Raw genomic sequence first — 23,390 nt, 5'->3', positions numbered from 1 at the left:
CCCGCGGCTCCGAACGTTTTTAGGTATCTCGCGCGTCCGTTGGGACGGCCGTTCGGTTCGCTTTCGTGCCGGGATACACCGCCAGTGTCCGTTATTGACAACGGAAAGACTGCGAGCGCCAGCTCCCGGCCGGCGCGCGCCGATCGCCGCGACATCTGCCGGCGAGGTCGCCAGACCGATCGGCGCGAAAACACTCACTTCTGTATATCTATGGAAGGCTCTGCGCGAAATTAACCGGTCCCGACATCTGTTGTGCAAACGGGAAAAATGCTATGCTATCTGCATCCGATAAAATATCGTACTTTGCTCTCTGTACCGATTGCGGATTATGTTTCTTGTCTAAAATCTAAAACTATAAATAAAGGATAAACATACAATGGAGGAATTGGTTGCAAATCGATTTGCATATTTTCGAATCTTTTTAAAATTATTATTGAGGTAATGTGACGAGGAATATATAATTAATGAATTAAATTATTTATTAACACTGAAAAAACGTGTGAATTGATTTGTATTGAGTCCGAATATGGCTATAATTTTCTCTGCAGTGTGAAAAATGCTATTATATATTATTTTCTTTCTTATTATTGAGAAACGAAATTAAAATATTTTGGGGCCTTTTATGAATTTTATGCTTTATTTAGCTCGACGTGATATTCAATATTGTAATTCAATTCGCTAATGTATATGTACTTTTCGCTTTATGTAGAATACATTGATTGGATTGAAAATATTTGATAAACCTCTGGTGAACAAAAATTCTTATACTATATCGAAATATTTTTAACAATTTTTCATGTTTAATATTATGAAAAATACTTGAACTTTTCAGACTTTTATCAATTTTCTTTGTAAATAATGGAATGTCTATTTCAAAATATATATAGAAAAATACATATCTGCTGTACGCAAGTAATAAATAATTACCCATAACATTTAAATACTTATTAGGAAACATTTTGTTTATTCTTCTACTTCAATATCTCTTATATTTTCAGCAACTTATTGTGATTTTGTGACTCGACTCGACAAGTTTTACGAAATATTTTCCCTTTTTTCCCGTTTCAATTTTTTGTATTGTTTATCTTTACAGCTGGCGATTCTGTAGCTTGACGAACCAACGTTTTCAACTCTTCCAGATTGAAATTGTCCGACTTTAGTAATCGTTCGATGATGTCCACCGCCCTGCAATAACATAAATCACACAATTATTTTTAATTATTTGATCTTTGTATTGTATAAATGTGGCCAATTTTATCACAAAATTGTAATATTCTCACATATCTTGGTCGTTAGCTTCCGGCAGTCGTGAAGGTAACTCTCCGGCCTTAAATTTTTCATATACCTGCAAAAGTCCTCTTATTTTTAGAATTCTTACAGTACAATTAGACTAATAATTGTTTTATTTCATAATTTATTTACATAATTTTTACAAAAAGAAATTTTTAATATACGTAAGACAAAATTTACATTGAGAAAAGTTTCTGATTGAAAATGGACAACCCATAATCGAAGATTCCGATATCAATCAGAATTCTGGTTCCTTCAACTAGAACTATAATAAATTCACCTAGAAAATTTTGATTTGTCCATTTTCATCCACAATTCTAATTTATGCAAGCAGACTCTTTTTCCAATGTATATATAATCACCTCCAGTGCTCGTTTAATTATCTTCTTATCCAAACCCGCACTTTGTGCAGCAGCATGTGCGAAGCTGCGTGCTACGTGTCCACGAGTTAAACTATAGAGGTATACCACAGAGCCGTCCTTGTTTGTAACAAACTCAAAAGTCTGTAAGTATAGTAAAAAAAAAAATAATGAAATAGATAAAAAATTAAAGAATAATGGTAATTCAAGGAAATCTTTTCGGCGCCGCGAGTGTCACTGCAAATTATCCTTATATCTTACTTGTTGTTCGATTATCGGGCTTTGCGGCAACATGTTCATCACCCGATGCATGTGCGTGGCCACGAAAATGTGCGGACAGTTGACCGCTCGCTCGACGAAATTGTTCAATACAGCCGCGAGCAATGACAAGCCACTCACTTCGGATGTTCCGTTTCCAAACTCGTCTAAAATGACGATGGAGTTTGGTGTGGATGCATAAAGGGCGGAGTTTATCTAAAAGATGACAAGAACAATCATCTTTTTCGAAAAAATTCATTAATTCAGCAATTAATTAATTTATATCGCGTATAAGATGCTTTTTGTGAAGCTTTTCAATCTATAGATGCGGACGAAATCAACTCTAAATTATAATTTCGCTGATTGAGATACGAATATTCGGATAAATAGATAATCATCAATCCTAATTTTTATCACGACTTTGATAAGCCTTGTGTTTCTTGAAAAGATTATCATATTTATAAAAATTTAATTAATATAGAAATAAAAAGGCTTAATAGATCAAAATTCAAACAATAGAACTAATAAAGGACTACAAAATAAGTTAAATTTTTATACTAGTTGAATAATAAACATTAAGAGTCATACTAAAGTAGAGTAATACAAAAAGGATCATCATTCTAAAGGTGCGGACCAGTGCTTTGAAGCATTTGATTGATCAATCAGAAGAAAGAATTTTACTAATAGACCAATCAAAGAATGCCTCAAAGCATTTGTACCATTAAGTGGAGCAACCTAAATGGTGGAAGTGTTACAAAGAACACACGATATAAAAGATGACAAACGTTTCGTTCTGTATCGGACCATCTTAAGTATCGTATAATTAAAGATAAAAAACGCAATGTATATAATTATGGTAATATTGCTAGCAGATGACGTCTTACATATTCGATCCAATTAAAACTAGTTTTTGTACGTACATATGTTTATCCGTTTAGTTTACCTGCCGCATATCTTGCAGAAACATGCTCGTATTTAGAGCAATGCTGTCTACAGACGTGATCTGAGTCAGGATGTGAGTCACTATTCCTATAGTGGCTGATTTTGCCGGCACGAAGCAGCCAATGTGAGCCATGAACACGATCAGCGCGACTTGTTTGAGATAAGTGCTCTTGCCGGAGGCGTTCGGGCCGGTTAAGATTTTCACGAGACTCTTCCCGTCTCCAGAATAAGTGTCATTCGGAACAAACGTTGTTAGAAACTCCTGCAAGGGATGTCGACCTTGCTCTATCGCTATGATCTGCCGGTCCATCATGTTCGGTTTCACGTAATTGTATTCTCGAGCAACCATGTAAAATGCCAGCAATCTGTAACGATCGACACAACGCGAGAAGTGTTACAAAAGAGTATATAGGCCGGAGCACAGATTTTTCCATAATTGACCAATCAGAGTCCTTTATTTTCATTCCCACACTAGAAGATGACTAAAAACCTTCTAAGGAGTTCAGAGTATTTTCTTTTGTTTTAATATTAATTCTTTTTATAACAGGAAAAATCTTATTCTTGGTCAAAATGAAAATAGTTTCTTGATGCTCTTAATAATATTCATCTATATATTGTAAATTTGTAAATACATTTTTCAGTTCTATAAACTGCGCGCCGGTTTACTTTGTGATCGGACTTGAAATGAAATTATAAACGGAAAATAGAACTAACATTACAAACTACATTGATCATCGAATGCTAATAAGCATTTTAAAATACTGCAAAGGACTTATTGTAAAAAATATTATCTCAGTCAGGATTTGAATCTGGAACTCTTGACTTTCTAAGATGGACTTATCAATTCGACCACCAAGATACGTGGAAATATTTATCGCAATAACCATTCGACTGAGAAAATAGGATTCTTTTTCTTATTTGATTTATTCTTAACGATCTGATTTTCACTTATAACTGTTTAATTCTTTTAATTATAATTGTTTTGTCTTTTCTTTTATCTAATTAATTATAATTTTTTTAATTTTTTATTATCACTGACGTTAGTAGTTCGCACATTTTCTTTGTAGAATTCAAGATATATCTAATTCACTCACGTGTCTAATTCGGCGCACAATTGAATCGCGTTGAAGATCGACGCAGCGTGCTTATTTATATACTTCACAAGCTTCAACATAATGTAACTTTCCCGCTTATTTATTCTCAGTAGTATATCTCCTATAGTTTCGTCCAATTCTAAAAAACCGATTTCAATTTCAAACGGACGCAAAAAAATTATGCATTTAAATGCACATTGTGATGTATACAGTTTAAAGTTGTAAAAATTGAAAAATAATGGAACCTCTGGCGGTGGGACTCTTATAATAACGTATGTTGTTGCTGGCGAATTTGAATTCTAGATTTTCCAAGTCCACATTGTCGGCCGGTGACGGGTTCCATCCAGTTATCGCTAGGAGATATCCGAGATTCGGTATGTACACCATCTTGCAGGTCGTTACCGAGGCCGGAAGATTCTCTTTCATGTCTTTCTCTACCATCTGTGTCAGGGTCTCGGGCAAAGTGTTTCTCACGTGGTGTACTGTATTCGATGGCAATAATGAGAATAATGTAATACGCAATGAAAACAATCGGATATTCACCGTGCAATGATAATGTAATTTTCGAAAGTTATATTATTATCCGTGTATCATAGAAGTTTACAGTAATGTTATTACAATATTGCTAGAACGATCTGTGCTGCATGAGTAACTCTGCTATTTTGTTCGGGTTTATTTTTCGGTTTAAAAAAGTAGAGTGTTTTCTTATTTTATTTAAAAATGTTTTCCGATATTTTTTATAACTTATACCTGTTTCTACTAAAGTACATTAACTTTTATCTTAATTTAACTTAACCTGATTCTTAAAACTAAAAAAAGGTAAATAATAAGTTGAGATTAAAGTCAATCTGTATTGATGGGAAACAGGTATCAGTTTTTTAATGTAACATTTTGTTCTGTGTAAAAATTTATTTTTTATTTTTTAGATTATATAATAATTAAATTATGTGATCATACCTGATAAATTTGAACAAAATAGCAGGGTTCAATAAAAAGTTCAAGATCTGCTTACGGTTGTTCAAATGCGAATCCACATTTGCGCGTACGATAAAATTATGCTCGGATCTTTTCGCACCAAAGTCCACTATGTACTCAATGAAATACTTGATGTAACGTACTTCATTCGTGATACTGCTGACGATTTTGTGGAACAGCCTTACTTTCTTACAGTGTTTCTCGCATATGTCGGCGATGTAAATTATAGAGGAAACCGTCTGCGACATAAAATACAAAATAGACTGTAGAACATGTGAGCGTAATAGGTACCACAATTATTGAGCTGCCTGATTAAAACTGGATAACGTGATAAACCTTATGCAATCGTCGCCAATCAGAAACTTTAGCTTGCTGCGCTAAATATCGATCCAGAATGACGTTAGTCAAGCGGTAAACGTGTTTTAAACACGACGTCAGATTTTCCACGATATTGTAGTCATCCGGATTCGAACAGAATTCGATGACTTCGAATCTTTCGTTAAGAATCTCGATATTTCGAGTGGGATGTCGCAACGTTTTCCTATAAAAGAGTCTCTGAGTAAAATACGATAACGTCACAAGTTATATAAAAGACGAGAGGATAACGTGCCATAAAAATTGCGCTCCAGGTCGCGATTGGCAACGATTCAGGAGGATGAATAAGCTGCCACTTTGCTTCTTCGCTGCTGCATCGCCACACTTGAAAAGACTCGGATGATGTCTGGCATGCACGATATTCAGCGCCTCGTAAGTGTCATCATCTATCATGACGATGTCACGTCTACGAAATCCCGTGTGCAACAAAGAAACGACCATGCGTGAATAAAACGCAATTTGTTAGAAGCATCCATCTATTATAAAACTAGAAAGTCTTTCGGGACGGCCAACAAATATTGTAAACTGTTACAATAAATTCGGAGGAGAGTATGATTAATCTTACATTACTCGCGTTCCAGGTAGCAAGCTAAGAAATTATTTGCTGTCATTTCTGGCATTCCAATATTATGTCTCAATTTTTATTGTTGTGTCTTTGATGATTTACAATTAAATTAAAAATTAATAATATTCTCTGTTATAAAGATTAATATTTTATATATTTTTTAGATAAAGATAAAATTACAAAAAAAATGTTATTATAAAAACAATTTAAATTATTATAAAAATAAAATAATAATTTAAAATTATTATATGTATAGAAATAATTTATGCTAAACATAATAATGTAAATAATAGTATACATTTATCAAATTTGTAAAGTGAGGATATCTATACATCCCACGCGAGTAATAAAGGATTAATAAAAACATTCAGAAATTAACGTCTAATGAAGACTTGGATCTTTCTCTCGTAAGACAACATTCACCAAGGAATTATCAGCAAACTAAACTCCACTACTACCAGTGTACCGTGCCTAAAGTATTTAATCCTATCGTTAGATTAGAGAAACTCACAACGTCACGCTAGATAGAGACACAAAGCCAGGCCTGCCGGAAGGATCTAACGCGATATTACTCCAATGCTGGTCGATGTAGATCAAGAGAAGACCCAGCGCATGGATCATGACGATCGATTTGAAGTTCAACAGGCCCTGCAGGAAGATAAGCCTCTCGACGTTGTTGGCGTTCGCCGGCTCGGACCGGAGCTTGAGACATCGTACTCTGTGATAGCATCTGTCGAAGCTGTGTTCCCTCTTCCGCATCACCCTCAGTGAGACCTGCGACGGCCCCGAGCTCAATCCCGACGACCTGCTCCGATCGCTCGACATTTCCGACATTACCAGGGCCTCGATTGCCGTGAGGAACTCGTCGGACGTGCCGGAGATCGTGATGACGTAGCGCGGCTGACATTGCTTGTACAGGGTCTTCGCGATGTTAAAGTGAACACCGTCGTCATAAGTATCGTCCATCACGAACAATTCGGACGTAAGGATGTTGTAGTACGCCGCACCCAATTGATTGCTCGACCAGATCATCGACAAAATGATCTGCGAAGATGTAACTTGTATTTATATAAGATTCACAAAGTATGAGCGCGAGATGGATCTCTAAAATCTTAATTAATAACAATAATCAAATGCTCTAATAATGCAGTTCGTATTAACGAGAATTTGCTTCCGGCATGATTATGAGTTGTATTTTTTGTACAAAGAAAGCCAAGGAATATTTAATACTTGGAGAAAAAAGAAATTGCGATCTTTTAAAAAAATTCCAAAATTAATTTGATACGAGCCTCATCCCTATCCGTAAAATTGTCGTTTTGCACGGTAGAGTTGTTAATGTTCTTCTGCTTTTGTGCCGCTGCACCTGATTGCGATGCTGGAATATTTATGTTGAGTTCTTCTTCATCGCTGCTACTTTCATTCAATATTGACTCAAAGTGTACTTGTCTGTAGTGAAATATACATTAATGAAATACAGTAACGATATTATTTATCATTGAATACAACCAATTATTGAAAAGCAATTCAGGAAGCAAAATTTTTTGCAACATAGCAACTTTTCAGAGGAATATTATAGCAGATTGGCACAGACCGTGTCTTCATTAACTCTTAATCGGGCAAAAAGCATTAGGTACATAATTGGACAGTTCGAGGTATAGTCCTATTATTCCTTAGACAAATTAAAATAAAATGCAAGTTTCAATATAGGAAATATTATAGTGAAATGCTTGGAAAAAAAAAAGTTCGTTGAATTAATAAAACAATTAACACCACAAAACATTTGAAAATAAAAAAATAAGAAAAGATTATCATAAGAAATAATGCTCTCTAGACTCTTGAGACCCGCCTTGCTCGATTATTCATCAACATAGTCAGCCATTGTAGAATCTGCCATTTCATTTAAATGATTACGAAATGACAGATTTGCTCGGCTTCTGCAGTCGATCTGCCATCTATTAATAGATTCATTCTGTATTCAATCGATTGTATTCTGTTACAGCAAATCCTGTTTTCTTGTTGGCATTCTGCCAAGAAAATTTGTAAAACACTTTGCAAAATTTAATTTCGAAAGATTTGGTTATTTAAGTATCTATATAAAACAATGTAATTTTATCAAGAAACGAATAAGAACATACATATTAGCTAAAGAGGAAGTCGATGGTGCAACGTTTCTCGGAAAACTTGACGAACTCATTTCTTATCGTCTCTTTAGTTTTTCAAGATGTGTGAACAAGTAGACACAGTAAAACAAATGATTGTTAATCGATCTGAAATTCACGCTTGTCGTGTCTTATTTGTCTAACTTCAAGATGATTTTAAATGCGAGATCAAAGACCGCGAAAAAAAATGAAATTCAAACAAACGTTGAAAATTTTACGGAAATTAAGAATTATAAATTCTTTTAAACAGACAAGAATTGAATTTTTTTTCTTTATATATTAATGTAAAAATTGCAAACTTCATTTAACTTAGCTGGTTCACACGCATAACTTCAATCTGTTGAAGATGTAGGTTGGGGCAAGGATAAAAGAAGAAATTCATTCAGTTAATAACAACATTATCTTTTGTTTGATTACATTACATGAGCAAATATTTGCAGTTGCCTGCGGTTGTTACCTGTACATAATTACAAGATACTGCCCTAAACCTGTGAGTAAATGTATACACCCGGTATTATTGGTATTTTTCCCCGCGACGTGCTTTTATAATTGCCTATAAAACGATACGCCGCGCATGAATAAGCTTATGATCTTTGATTCCGCTTTTGTTTTGTTAATATACTTACGACAAAAATATAAATAGTAGATAAACGTACTGAGAGTCGTACGGAACACATTTGGTTAGGAGTTAGATCGTGTTACTTGTTATACATCATATAAAGATATTACTTGACATTGGTTTCACGTACATAGAATGCTGCGCGAAGAATGATCACCGCGTTTGCGCTATGTACGCTCGCAGAGAATAGGGGAGATTCTCGAAAAACATTCTCTATAAATCGTATAAAAAACTACTTCTTTGTAAAACGGTATAAAATCTTCGTTTATAAAGTTTCGTAAAAATCCTTCGGCTTAATATTTAACGGGCTGATGTACGCGAAATTGTCGATCTTATCTAAACGATCTTCGTTTTGATTCAAATATAATATAGATCGAGGAAGAATTCACAAAATAAATTTTTTAGATTCGACATTTCGCGTACGCCAGAAAATATATGAATAACATACATCGAATTCTCTTTACAAAGTTTTGTTAAGATCTACAGTACTCTTTAAGATCCGCAGTATGGCTTCTAACTCGGAATAGGCGGAGGCGGTTGGGGATTGAAAGAAATGGGTCGGTAGCTCTTCTCCCTCACGAAAGGCTGCACACCGTTCAATATAAAGCCATTCATAAGGCTTCGTTCCTGTTTGACTGGCTCCACCGGGGTCTCGTCCTCCGTGCTGATGGCTTCCTCGCTGCGTGTTGGGCTAGCCGACCTGATTAATCGTTTCTTACTCTTTTCGCTCTATTTCGATACCCTTTCCCCGTTTTTCCTACTTTGGTATCAGCAGAGAACGTCGCGACTCGTAACGAATTTCTCATTACAATAACATTGTAATAAGAATTCAATATAAATGATGTAGTAATTTGTATATAAAAGTAATTTCATTGTATAAGCCGTCTAAATAAGAGATCTGTTTTAAAAAATTTCAAAGATTTTACATAAATTTATAATATATTTCTATATAACTACAAAATTTATAATTTAACAAATTTGTAATCATTGATATAAAAGTTGTTATATATTTATAAAATTTTTATAGAATTTTTGGAGCCCTCCTTTTCAAAGAAAAACCACTTTCCGTTCGTAGAAGATCAATACAATTTTACGATCGAGCACACGTGAGACGCCTCTGCTGTATTTGTCAACGCGCTGAACGCCAAGGCAAACATCTATTCTAGGTGAGTTGAGAATCTAGTAAAATATTAGCATAGTCTTTATACAGATGCAAGACTCGAAGAACGTTGGCTGGCGTTCAACGCGTCGGAAGATAAACCAAGACGCAATATAGCGGAGCGACGATCTTTTTTTCAAACGTACGTATCACGTCCGACAATTGTGATGCGTTGGTTTAGCCATTCTCGCACGATGCTTGCCACTTTTGTGCCATCCTCGCCCAATACGTAGTTAGAAGCGCGACCATATTTGCTTGGTTTAATGAAGCGTTGTTAGATGACTAGAGGTGTTAAGACTACTTACTTTACGCCCACCTTAAAACCTGCGCACGATAAAAAATCAGAAAGCCAAAAATTAGTAGTCGCACGATACGCGCGAGTTCTTACCTACGGGTGCGATTAGTAGATTTCATTAATACTGTATGTTTAGCAAACATTAATACTCATATTCATTAACTTGCAACGGAAGTGCAAGCCAAGCTGCCACATCGAATACCGACTATATTATCGGGATAATGAACTGAGCTATAAGTTTTATGCATACTGGAACGAGCACAAAAAAATATTGTAAGAGTTTATAGAAAATATTTAAGAATAGCTTCAAAATTTTGTAAACACATCGCTGGATTTATAAAAAAAAAAACAAAAAATTAAAAGTCTTTAACGTAAATTTATAAAATGAATAAAATAATTTTAATTTTTTTATTTTAAAGTAGAACAATTCTGGAAATAATTATAAAGAAAATTACTGTCATATTTTTTTTTTTTGACAGGCTTGAAAGAGAATTATGTATTGTTCGCGCTCACTTCAGTATACGAGATGTATAAAAATTATAGACGTCATTCAAAGCCAGGAAAACCTCCTGTTGGCAGGCATTTCGCGTCGACATCGCTATTATTTCGGGAAACATTCTCAGGGGCGGGAAATCGTTATCTCAAGCAGAAGTCAAGGGGACCAGATTGTATCGAACGTACCTAGACCGTATGGGTTTGCTCTTGCTGACGGCTTGCCTGGAATGCGGTCTCGTATTCGGTTGCGATAGCTCACTGTCGCTGCTCGCTAAGGAGGATCTCGCCGCCACGGCCCCATGAGCAAAATCTTTCCTGTTGGGTAATGCGTTAGAAGATTATTCGCCATTAGCGGTTAGTCGTCTCGCAATCGCGGGCTGTTGTACGCGAGCCTAACATGGCCGCGAGCACGTGAGTGAAAGTGAATTCAAAGACTCTTCGGAATGACAGACACTTTGTATATGTGTATTGCATAGCGGAGGAGACCTTTACCCTCCTTAATCCTTTTGCGTAGCCTACGTATGAAAACACCGCGTTCACTTCTCACTTTCTTCCTCTCACTATCGAACATTTTGAATGATAAATATAAAGAATAAAACATTTTACCAAATTATTTGAGTTTTCTTAAAATCAGTTTTAAATAACATGTTTCCCTATTTTTTTATTAACTCAGTTTAAATAAAAATATTTTAGATCGTTACAAAAAATTATTGTGCACATCTCAAATATAAATGTATACCATAAAAAAGTACAAGTATAGAATTATAGAAATTCTATTTTTTATTTTTGAATTTATTGAGAAGCTATATTCAGTATAATTTAAATTATACTTTCGCTTTCGTTATTACATTTACCTGTAGTTGTCGGATCTAGGTGTGGAACTGACATTCGCCGTTTTAGAAACGTTCGCGTGCGCGTCTATAAAGACGGGCGAGCTCTTGGGAATGTCGCATACCACTTTAGGATGCACCGTGGTCTGCTTATATTCCAGATGCGACGACGAGTCGGTGGGCGCCCAATCGTAATACTTTGGCCGATAATCTTTGTACTCCCTCGGTTGCTGTTGCTGTTGTTGCTGTCTCGAATCCACGCTGGACGCTCTTTTACGCAAATACTCATCGCTGCTGACGCTGCTCTTCCGTACAGTCGTCAGTTTTGCCGGTGGAACTGACGTGGGTGACGACGCGGATGACGATGGCGCGCCGTCCGGGTCCGCACGAGATAACTGAGAGCTGTCCCACACGGTGGGTAAGCTACTGTAATCGAAATAGATTGTTAATAACAAATATTTCACAATTCTAATAATTAAACAATGTCTGTCTATATCTACAAAAAGCTCTTTAAATTACATTATATTCTCATAAAAAACTACGTTCTTTTTCATATCTAATAAGCTTGGATAACATTTTAAACATTTTATCTATAGGTAAACACGAAACTTGATCGAAAAATTCAATGTATCTGAGAGTTTTAAACATTTAATTTCAAGTATAAATTTAAAAGCTTACCTCAGATTTTCATCCATGCTGTACAAGCGAAGTTGCTGCCTGATATTTGCCTTTTCTCTGGCTCGTTTTCGTTGAAACTCCTCCTCTACCTTACGCATCGCCTCTAGCTCGCCTTTCCTCTGTCTTTCCTTGGCTTCCGCCTCCCGCGATAGCTTCTCCGCCAATCTGCGCCTCTCGATCTGCCGCACAGTACTCTGGAATGTGAATCTACGGCCTTTCGAGTTGCTCTTTAATGGTGTCTTGATTTCTGGAGCAATCTCCTTATCATCCTGCAAATTCTGCTGGCCACCGATGGGCGAAGTACTTCGTTGTTTCATCTCGGAAATGTTCTCACACGATTTGGAAAATCTATTCACTTTTTCGTTCACAAAAGGCTTTTCTTTTAGTATGACTGATTCTTTGGGATGCTTGTTCGTTTTCTCTGTATCCTTGCTCGGTTTCCTGAGTTCATCCACGCCGTTCTTGCGATACTTTGATCCGGAGCTGTTACCGGAATTCTTTTCGCTTTCCGCTGCCATGTTGCTCCTGTAGCTCAAACTTTGCGTCTGATAATGAGAGTCATTGGACTCGGGCAGGTACATTACATGACCACCGGAAGCTAAATACGAGAACGAGGGCGGTTTCATGATCACGGGAAAGTCGCCGCGATCCTCTAAGTCTTCCACTAGTACTTCGTCATCATCCTCGTCGTCAAAGCCAGGCTTCCAGCCGGGTGGCGAGGATCGTGTCACATCTGTGATCTGAGTGTGCTGCAACGACGTCGGGGCACTTGTTGATAGCAGCCAGTTGTCGTCGAGGACATCGCGAGTACGTTTTCTCTCCAGATCCAACGGCCCGAGTCCGAGGGCGCCCGACACTGATCTCTTCAGCTTCTGCAGCGAGTTGAAAGTCGAGCCCTCCTTCTTCAAATCCGGGTTATACAAATACATACGATTGTCGTCGCGCGGCAATGATAACGAGAATACATGCGCCCTGGGCGGGAATTTCACTGGGGTTGGCATCGGTGGCGGCGAATCTACCCCAGCGTCACTGCTAGACTCCTCACCCAAGTCCTGCTGTGGCGTCCATGTCGGTCTCGTCGCCGGCGTCTTCAATCGGTTGTTGTTGGTATTGGTGCTGACATCCAACGAGTCATCATTGGCCGCGCCAGCATCTCCGGATATGCCGGAATCGCCCGACTTATCGTGCGAGCTTCGCGGACCAAGCGCAATCAGCGGCGGTGGCGGCCTCGACAAACGTTCGATACGCTCCTCGAACATCACCTAACATCAAACAATCTAACAGTTTAACCAGAAGCGATCTAAATATTTTACATCTCTTCAGTTCTATTCACAGTTCTTGCTAATTATTTACTACTAGTTGTCTAGATATTCTAATTTCTTGCGCATTTACCGGAATTTCCTCGCTCGCTGTGCTCATTGTTGGGCCAGGTGCTTCCAAAGCTGACAGTAATCTCCACGCTGCTGATGGTGAAAATCGCGGAATCTCTAATTGTTTCTTAGGTAACGTAGGTCGCAATTTTAATGAAATGTCCTCGGTTCCGCTTTTCCCCTAAAAATTGCGTTTATGTTAAAAATCTTCAAACTATTTTTTTTTTTTTTAATAAAGAAAGACACCAAACGACGATCTTGTAATTTTATTTATAGAACATTTATAGCAATAAGAGAAACATGTTACTCACATCATCCGTGTAGTCATGACATTCGATTGATCCATTAATCTCTCTAGACTGTAACCTAGATTGGATTTGCTCCATGTGTTGATCCACGCAATTTCGGGACTCATTTGACAACGATTCGTCCATGCCAAAGTAGAAGGTCTTTGGTGTGGACTTCTCCGGCAATGGCAATCTAGAGAAATAGTCAAGAAGATATCATATTTGCGTGATGATTACGAATGAATGCGTTAAATTAGTTATCTCTTGTTCGTCGTCGCTGGAAAATTAATTGCGTACGTACACGCATCCGCGCGCACGAGACTGATAAGGAAAATAATTACCGGAATCGCTCAATGCACGCGTATACATCTGTGACTCGCGAGTGAGAGATAAATTGATCCGGGATGTAAGAGCAAACTTACACGTGCCAATTTTTCTCGCGGACGACTTCCTTGGCTTCTGGTTTTCTCGCGAGCTTCTCTTTGGATTTTGCATCTTTCTTCTCCGCCGTTGCGGGAACAGGTTCGCAGGACCATCTCTTCTCATCCGACGCGCCATCAGTATTCCTAACATCGCTCTTCCGCCATCTACGATCGGGATCTCTCTCCTTCTCTCTCTCTTTGGCCTCGCTCGTTCGCTCAGGCGTGCTTTCCCTCCCGGAGCCCTGCCCGCGAGGATCTGTGACCCTGATGTAAGGTCTCACCGGACTCTCCGATCTAGTTCTACCCGAGTCTGTTGTGTTTTCATACTTCCGGCTTTTCGCGACACTCTTAGCTCGTTGATAGTCCTCAAGAAGTTCTCTTCGGTGCTTCTCCGACGAGAACCTCTCTCCGGAGGAATGCCCCACGGCGTCCAAGCGATCTTTCAGACCTTTCCGAAGAGGTTCTTTCGGGTGCATCGCAGAGGGTTCATCGAACATCGCCGATTTCTCGACGAGTCGTCTCTTTCCGCCTGATACACCCTCCGCTTGCCTCTCCTCTAAGTAGTCCTTAGTCCTTCCGGGATCGCGGGCATTCTCTTTGCGCTCGTCATATATGCGCTCATTATGCTTATTTTCGGATCGATTACAACGATCGTTCAGTCGCCTCTCTTCGACGATCCTGTCTTCGATCACACGTTCCTCAGGGCAACTCTCCTCGTTCCTCGCTGATCGTTTTTCCGGCCTTTTCGCTTCCTCAATCTTGGATTCTTTCGTGCACCGATCGGTGTCGCTATTACGCTCCAAGTTCATCGACTCCACGGAGGACCTGCCGCCGCAGTTGAGCTTGTTGCGCACCTTCCTGGCCACCTGCATCAACTCTGCTTGGAACTCCGGACTGCTCATACTCCTCTGCAGCGTATTCTTGCCGTCAAAGATACGCGAACGCCTATGTTCGTCCCGACACCAACGATCCTGATGGAGATGATTACTCTGATCGCGCCAGACGAGTCTATTCTCTTTATTGGCGACGCGGCCGTCTTCACCTCGCCACCGTCGCTCGTTGTCTAACCCGCTGCCACCGTTCTCACAGCGTTCCGTGACAACATGAGTTTGCGACGACGAGGAAGAAGACAGCCAGTTGACCTGCGCTCTTTTCGTCTCCGCTCGCGTCTTGAAGAGGCGCGACCGCCTCGGCGGCGGTTGGATCTCTTCTTCACCGCGACAACCATTCGGTCGAATCTGGCCGGATTCATTGTACCTAAGAATAACATTCCTACATCGAGACATGGATGTTTTAGACTGGCATCAATGTATAAAAAGAGAAACTTTCTTTTTCTATTAATATAATTTATATACATAGAAAGAACGATTTTGCTGAAGTATCTATATAAAATTTAGCTTAATGTAGATCTGAAAATTATTTTATTATTTTGTTTATTATCATTGTTCATTTGAATGTGACCTCTCTGCCTCGATTTATTTGTCATACATATGAAGAAAGACGTACCCGTTGCTCCATTACATTTTTCTAGACGTGTTATATTAATTTATTATTTTTTTCTTTATTGCAGCATATTTATATTGTTGATCATTATGTAATCTTTAGGTAATCTTTAACAATATTACCGATGAAGAGATCTGTATAACTCAAACTTGAAATGTTGGAATTTAATTAAATGAATTTCTACGTTTTTAAATAAACATTATATTGAACACCTCATATTATTTTAATTAATTTTATTTTTTTATTTTTTGGACACTTTTGCAAGCTTCAGTTATTAACTTTATTTGAAAATAAATTTACTGCACTATCAAAATAATTACGTAAGACTCCCAAAGTGATTTCTAGAATGTCAAAATTTTTTGCATTGTTCTCATCACGCTTGACTTTCCTACATAATTATTTTGATGGTCCCAAATTATTTTCAGATTTGTATCTACTTAAATTTTTAGATACTTTAGCAAAATTGTTCTTTTCGTGTAGTCGATAAAAAAAGATTAACGTCAGCAATTTTTATCGATGTCATATTTTCGGTAAATAATTATTACTCCTTTAAGAGAAAGAATGTCTACAGAGTTGTTATTAATGGAACCTTTGGGATTGCAGGCTTGTAAATTAAATAATGATAACTCGAGACAAAAACGGACCATTCGTTGCAAAGTATTCATAATATTTCTACCTATAAGAATCCGGAGACGATCCGTCAACGACGCCGTTCGTCGGCGGCGCCGGTGCCTTGTATTTCTTCTTGCCCCTGTACCGGCTCTCTCGTTCTCTACACTCTCGCTCGGGATAATGCCCACTTCCGCAATGCCGGTGCTCCATCGCGTGCTGATGTTGCTGCTGCTGCTGCTTCCCGTTGCAACGTGCAGCCTCTCGCGCCATCGGCGAGTACCGCAGATCGGGCTCGCTGCCGAATCTCTTGAGCTCCTGCATCTCGTTCTCCATACAACATCTCGACCCATTCCCGTAATAGCAGCAATGGTGTTCGATCTTGCGGCTGCGTGACGCGCCGATGTTCGATGCCGAAGTGCTGCGGCTGCGAAATATTCCCTGCTGGAAGGCGAGAGGGTAGGGCTTTAAGGATATATGTGTCGAAATTCAAAGCATTACCAAAAATATAAAAATTTCATAGATTGTTCTATTATAACGTCTAAGTATCTGTGCAAATTTGAGCACAATTTTCTTATGGTTTAAAAATTATTTACTTTTTTTGTTAACGTTGATCTTTGTATAAAATTGCGTTATATAGTACTTATTTGCAGATTTAATGAGGAAATAGTATTACGAATTAAATCAATTTATTTGGTATATAGATATATTCTAATAAAACTTTAATAAACTTTAATTCGTGCAAACATTCATTTAAATCCAACTTTTAAAAGTTATTTACATAAAACTGGAGGAAATATGATAATTACACTTCATGTCATTAAAAGCCAAATAATTTGTTTTATTTTATGCAATTTTAAGGCGTATTTACGACAAAATTTTTTTACTGGTTGGCTGATATTGGCTTTGGTGGTTAATATTTTTAGTTAACCAAACATGATGTAAACCAGGACATCCTTAAATCCTGACTCGAATTTCTGATTTACTTTGCATTGTTTAACTATATTTACGACGGTCTAGATTTCAACCGCTTTGAATGCGCGAACTGGAAATGAACAAAATATAATATTTATGTCTGTCTCTCATAATAAAAGTTCTCATTAGCGATTATATGCATAATGGGTAAAGAGAATATTTTTATCTCTTAAGTATTACATAAAGGTAGAACGGTAAAGTATAACACTTATTCTTAGAACACTGTTGATTTACGTACGCAACTTCATTCTGATGCGCGTAATAAGCGTTATAGAGAACGGAGGCACCGTGATAAAGCGGGGCGGATGAGAAACCGTCGTTTCTGTGCGATCGTCGGCACAAAGCGTTCGATGAAGGCCGTGTGATACATTTCGCAAATTCGCGGTAAAAAGGTGCTCTATAGAATAATTTTAACCGGGTTACGACACATGGCGCCCGGCCAAAAGACGAATTCACGGATGCGCATTACCTCGCATGAGAATTCTAGACGATGGAAATGCCAGTCCTCCTTTTGTCTGCGGAGACAGAAGGAGGACTGGCTAGGCACGAAATCAGGAGATTAAATTGAGGTGAATCGGAATAAAAAATTATCTTTTCGGCAATTTCGCGAAGGCAAACTTTCACGCTGAAAAAATTCAAAGCAAAAAATATTAATCTTTTCGTGATTCTTACTTTCGGCTGATGATGTAGATTTACTACATACATTTGTTTCCCTTCTTTATTTTTGGGATTTAATAGATAAAATTAGATGTACACTGAAAAAAATTTTTGGTTAAAAATGGACGAACCAGAAGATTCTGATCATATCAATCAGAATTCTGATATTTCAACTAGAATTATAATAGATTTAATCAAAAATTCTGATTTCTCCATTTTTAATTAGAATTTTTATTAATACAACCAGATTCTTTTTCTAGTTTACAAATTAATATCATTGATATTAATTACATTTACATGTGGAATTTAAAATTATAATAAAAAATAATCGGAATAAAATCAAACGATGTGTTACTCACAGATAGATACAATTTCATCTTAGAACATAAATAAAAACGACAAGAAATATTATTAGAGACTCTATAGAAAAATGAACGGAACCGATTGCAATTGAAATTTAGAATTTTACTCCTAGAATTTAGGATGCTACTTCGCAACTTCTTAACTACTCTTATAATCATTCGTCTGAATACCTTTAATTGACTTCGAATTGGCTTTTATAATTGCGATTCTTTTTATATATTTCCTACCTATAAAATCTTTTTTGTTACAAGATAAAGATATTTTTTATTCCTCTCATTTTCTTCAAAACACTTTTGATCGTCCGATCACTGCGGAGGCGCATTTATTGCTCCGGAATATCACACTCTCCGAATCGAAGCAGTTTGTACCACGTGCATATCTTTTCGTGGAGGCGTTTCGATGAAGCAGACACTTTGTTCTCGAAGTGAATTGAAAACAAACGTGATAATATGTCTCGTGTAAAACGCAAAAATTTATTCTTGGTTTATCACAAACGAAATGACTAATAGATTATGACAAATCAGACATAACGTTACGTTTCCAACTGAGCAAAAATCAGCACGATTGAACTTCACGAACAACGTATCGTCTAAATCTATTATTACTACCCAGTCCTTGTCTACCATACTGAGAGAATGTTTTGGTACTTATAACCCTTTATTTTGTTGATACATATGTGACTAAAAAGTTTGCTTACTTTTTTATTTAAAAATTGTGTCGTTCTAATTAAAATTTAGTAATTTCAAATTTTAATTACAGCAACACAGTTTCTAAATAAAAAAGTAAAAATGTTTTTATCAGTTAGTTATAAAACAAGAAAATAAATGGTTACACATATCAAACATTTCTCTAACGTGCATTATTGTTATCAAGAAAAATGATGAATCGCATGAGAATCTGTGATGTGCCTGGCGATACAAATTTCTGCTCACCCGGCGATGATGTATACAACTACAAACAAGTACAGTGATGTGGCGGCTCGCATTTTGCGGCATGGCACACGAGGAGCATGGTACCGCCACGTCATCAGCGCGACTCGAAAAGCCGCCGCGAATCCTTACCTTATTAAGGTCGTGCGGAAGCGTGAGGGCCGGCGGCCTGCGGCCGCTTATGGTTCCCCCGTTGTGAATGATGCTTCCATTATTGGTGGCGCGTAGCCGCTGATTGGGCGGCTCCGGCAGGACCTTGTGTCCTGTCGGCTGCTGAGGATGATGCCTCCCCAGCTCCCGGGGGAAAGACTGCGTCCACCCGCGTCCAGCAATCTCCTGCGATAGCCCGTTGGACGCGCAATATTGATGGGAGCTGCTGCCGTTGTTGCCCATTTCTATGCCGACCTGGCGTCTCTATGGTGCGCACGATTCGCCATTCATCTTGCATCTGGAAGGATCAGAAAGCGCGGGACCAATTATCTAACGTGTTTGCCTGAAATCCTATTGAGAGATACTGTGGGATCTAATTGGATCCGTAAAGCTGAATGTGCCATAAATCCGCAAATTTTTATGAGAGCAATCAGAATTACGCTGTTTCTATAAAGCATAATATGACTTTCAGAAAGATAAGCTAATCAACTAGACAGATCGAACAGTTCGCAGGGAGTTTATAAGTAAAAGGACAATAAAGTCTATCACTATAATTCTTACGCAATGTAAGGATTAGTAATTAATTAAATAGAAATAATAAGAGTAGAGGTAGAAAAAATAATAATTAATTACATTAATTATATTAATTGGAATAAATATATAAATTAAGTATTACTTATAGAGATGAGATGATGATTCTAACAAACAAATAAATTATAATGAAGAGGGATAAAAAGAAACAAAATGTAAAAAGTAAATAGATGTAAATGTTAATACAGTTATGAGCCAGGTTTAAATACGCTGTGTAAGACGATCGGTTGGCCAATTAGGAGGATTAATTTACAAACCAGTTCCAATTTCCCTTAAACCATCTGCGTCAAAAGTACGCTTTCGCATACCAATTCGTTGTCGCTTTGCATAAGACGATTAAGGATTTTAATTAAACGTTAATGAGAGTAATCAATTTGCAAATATGTTGCAGAGTCCGTCCCTTAAATACTCTTCGGTATTACACTTTTGCATAATAACTCGCTATATTTTAACGCCTAGTATACATCTAATTAATATTTTTTCCGTAAGAAATACATTTTACGAGCCAACTTCATCCATGATAGTCTCCTCACTAAAAAAAATCCTTCGTATGAATATATAGTGTACGGAAGCGCAGCATTTTCTTCTCGGTATCAACATAAGAGAAAGAAAGAGAGCGAGAGAGAGAACGCAATAAGTATCGTATGAAAATATCATTAATTCCATAATATTCCTCCGTTTATGTTTTAATAAAAAAAATACTGTTGCTTGATAACATTTTGTACGAGACGAAGGACGACGGTTCGCCATTGATAAACGAAGAGTGTACGTAGCTTCGGGAAGCAAGAGGGAGAGGGCGGAAAAAGAGGAGAGTAAACGCACGCGAGTTGACCGAACGATCCGAACGAGCAGGCCGATTATCTTACAGTTAGACGTAGCTTAACCTCGTGTCAGTCGTGTCGGGTTGGAGAGAAAGAGAAGGAGAGGCCATAGGGGAGAGAGAGAGAGAGGACGGTCTGGGATGCGTCTTTCTAAAGTAAGTTCTTCCATTCACCACCGGTACAAGAGCAGGTGCCCCAACCTGCACACGCGACCCATCCGTGTCGATCGACCGGTAGTACCGCTAGCCCGGGTTGAGTAAGAGCGATGCGAAAAGCGCTGGAGAAAAGTCGACGTCGTTAAGGTAAATGGCGCAAGACGAGTAAGGCAGTCCCTGCTAATGCATCTCGTATTCAACTGCGTGGAAACGACACGGCGCGGCGGCGCGTGGAAAACTGGTTTTCCCGCGCGTCTCTTCTACTCGCTCTCGCTCTCTTTCTCTTTCTTTACGCAATCCGATCCCGCGATCGAATCGAAAATAAAGCACCGAGATCGAATCGTCGTTGGCGCGCGAGCCTCGATGCCGGCTTAATATTCGCGAAAAATTTGCGAGGTGAATGAGCGAAATTACGCTCGCGATTGCTCTCAAGAGGCGGATAATACTGACATCGATATCCGGAGTGTATACTAAAGGCGACGATCTGAAATACAGGTTTCCACCGGTGAAAAGCTTGTATTATAGTTAAGATGAAACCGATTGATCGATAAATTGCGAAGTGCAAATGATGCCTTAGATATTCCTCGATAGCTCAGAGCTTAGGATATTGTTGCGCGAATGCAAGTACGTTGAGTTCTGCATTTTCTGAAATAGGAAGGCCCGACTTCAACACGTTTCACTTCCGCAAACAGCGCTGAAACAACGGGGACCAGATTGATCAATATCGTAGACGGAAGAATAAAAAAAAGACACCGAGGGTGTTTCTCACAGTTTCACTTCCGACAATGTGCATTCGGAAATTCACGCAACTTACAACTATTTAAACGCGGATATACGTACGTGCGGAATTTCATCATAAATGGTAATAAACGCGCAATAAAATATTAACTGCGCCTAACGCGAAATAATTCTATGACAATACTTGAGGCATCACGATCTTTTAAATAGTTGAACTTGTGTAATTCGTCATTATTTTGTATACATGAATATAGAACCAATGGAAAAAATGTCCTGCAAATTCTAATTACATATATGAATCAGATTCTTGGATTATCTCAACTGTTAAATTCATAGTGTCAAATTATACCCATTTCGGGTTATTTTTAATTATTTTCACCGCTCCTATTCAAGATGAGTTAATTTAACTAAAACATAAAGTTTAACTCAAGAAAATTATTAAACTTGACTCAAATTTAGTTTTACTAACAATAAGTACATACGTTAACAAAATATTATTTTTTTAACTCAAGAGATTGGATCACCAGTGCTTCTTCAATATTTAACAGTATAGAATGTGACAGATCTAATTAAAAGTGTTTGATTTATACCTTTCTAGTTGAATCTACCGGAATTCCAATTAATGAAACAATCGACTTTTTCCAATGTACTACACTGAAAGAAAAGATTGGCTGAATATGGCATAGCATTTTTAATTGATTGCAGCAGTCAATTTTTTATTGTGTTAGCTTATCGAAATCCGTTACTAACATTACAGATAGGCTAATGCAACCAAAAATTAGCTGCTGCAGCCAATTAAAAAATGCTATGCCATATTTTACGATCTAATTTGCTGCAACAGCTAATCTTTTTTTTTTTCAGTGTAGAAGTCTGATCGAACCTAAAAATAATTGGAGGCTCTATCTATAAATATGGCAGCTAACCAAATTTTTCTCAATTACCATTTTGATTGCAAAGCACAACTGTATACGGGGAAAAATCCTGACAACACCTGAAGACATCTTGCTATTCGCTTGGCGTCATCGGCGTCGATTCTCCAGCGGATTCGCGCGCGATTGTCGTGCCGCGCGGCGAGAGGATTCTTCGGGGCACAAAGTGGCAAGTGATGCATGACGGATGGCGGCGGTTATGATAACTCGAGCGTAGGGTACCCGCGGGGAGAAGACGAAGGAGGAGAGAAGGGAGCAACATCAGGAGGAAAAGGAGAAGGTGGAGGAGGAGGAGGAGGAGGAGGAGGAAGAGAAGGAGCGCAGGGGGCGACGAAGCGCGAAGGAACCCAGGCAGTGAGAACGGGGAACGGGAAGGCAGGGGAGAGGAGGACGTTTGCCCCCTCGCGATGATCATCGCCGAGAGTCATCGAACTTGGAAGGATAGGAAGAACGATTCTCCGTCTGCCGTCTTCTCGTTCACGATAGCTCGGCGCGAGCAAGCTAGGATGTAGGATAGCAAGGCAGGCAAGGCAGCTGCGCAGCCCCGGCTATCTGGAGGAACTCGAATCGAACCCGGACTGTATTCCCGAGCGATATACATACGCCCACGTGTCGCGATTGTCGGCACAAATCATGCGCTTCCTGCTGCACGCGCCATGCAAAAAGCGTCCGAGCCGACAATTCCGATCCAATCGGATCGAGCGAGTCGCGCTAGGTAGTTCGTATCAATTCCTTTTTTCCTCTTTTCCGCGTTTATTCGTGACGCTTGGAAACGAGATGATGCGTGTCTCTGCCTCT

At 38.4% G+C, this 23,390-nt stretch overlaps 1 protein-coding gene across 1 annotated transcript in view; it reads right to left on the bottom strand.

Moving 5' to 3' along the window:
• Window positions 1-1,026: 1,026 nt before the first annotated feature.
• The window catches only part of LOC108757575 (uncharacterized), a 97,231-nt gene continuing 74,867 nt past the window's right edge, over window positions 1,027-23,390 (bottom strand). Inside the window, 20 exon segments of the mRNA XM_018502036.1 lie at window positions 1,027-1,185; window positions 1,281-1,345; window positions 1,653-1,793; window positions 1,911-2,123; window positions 2,851-3,214; window positions 3,944-4,082; window positions 4,189-4,425; window positions 4,956-5,157; window positions 5,255-5,459; window positions 5,529-5,699; window positions 6,370-6,892; window positions 9,155-9,393; window positions 10,772-10,900; window positions 11,440-11,841; window positions 12,094-13,355; window positions 13,486-13,644; window positions 13,775-13,943; window positions 14,173-15,429; window positions 16,352-16,728; window positions 19,341-19,656. Of these exon segments, the coding sequence (XP_018357538.1) occupies window positions 1,065-1,185; window positions 1,281-1,345; window positions 1,653-1,793; window positions 1,911-2,123; window positions 2,851-3,214; window positions 3,944-4,082; window positions 4,189-4,425; window positions 4,956-5,157; window positions 5,255-5,459; window positions 5,529-5,699; window positions 6,370-6,892; window positions 9,155-9,393; window positions 10,772-10,900; window positions 11,440-11,841; window positions 12,094-13,355; window positions 13,486-13,644; window positions 13,775-13,943; window positions 14,173-15,429; window positions 16,352-16,728; window positions 19,341-19,601 (6,636 nt within the window). The 5' untranslated portion in view covers window positions 19,602-19,656 and the 3' untranslated portion in view covers window positions 1,027-1,064.

The sequence above is a fragment of the Trachymyrmex cornetzi genome, unplaced genomic scaffold (assembly GCF_001594075.2).
Source record: "Trachymyrmex cornetzi isolate Tcor2-1 unplaced genomic scaffold, Tcor1.1 scaffold147, whole genome shotgun sequence".
In the NCBI taxonomy this organism is placed as follows: domain Eukaryota; kingdom Metazoa; phylum Arthropoda; class Insecta; order Hymenoptera; family Formicidae; genus Trachymyrmex; species Trachymyrmex cornetzi.
This window is presented reverse-complemented; position numbering and strand designations above follow the sequence as displayed.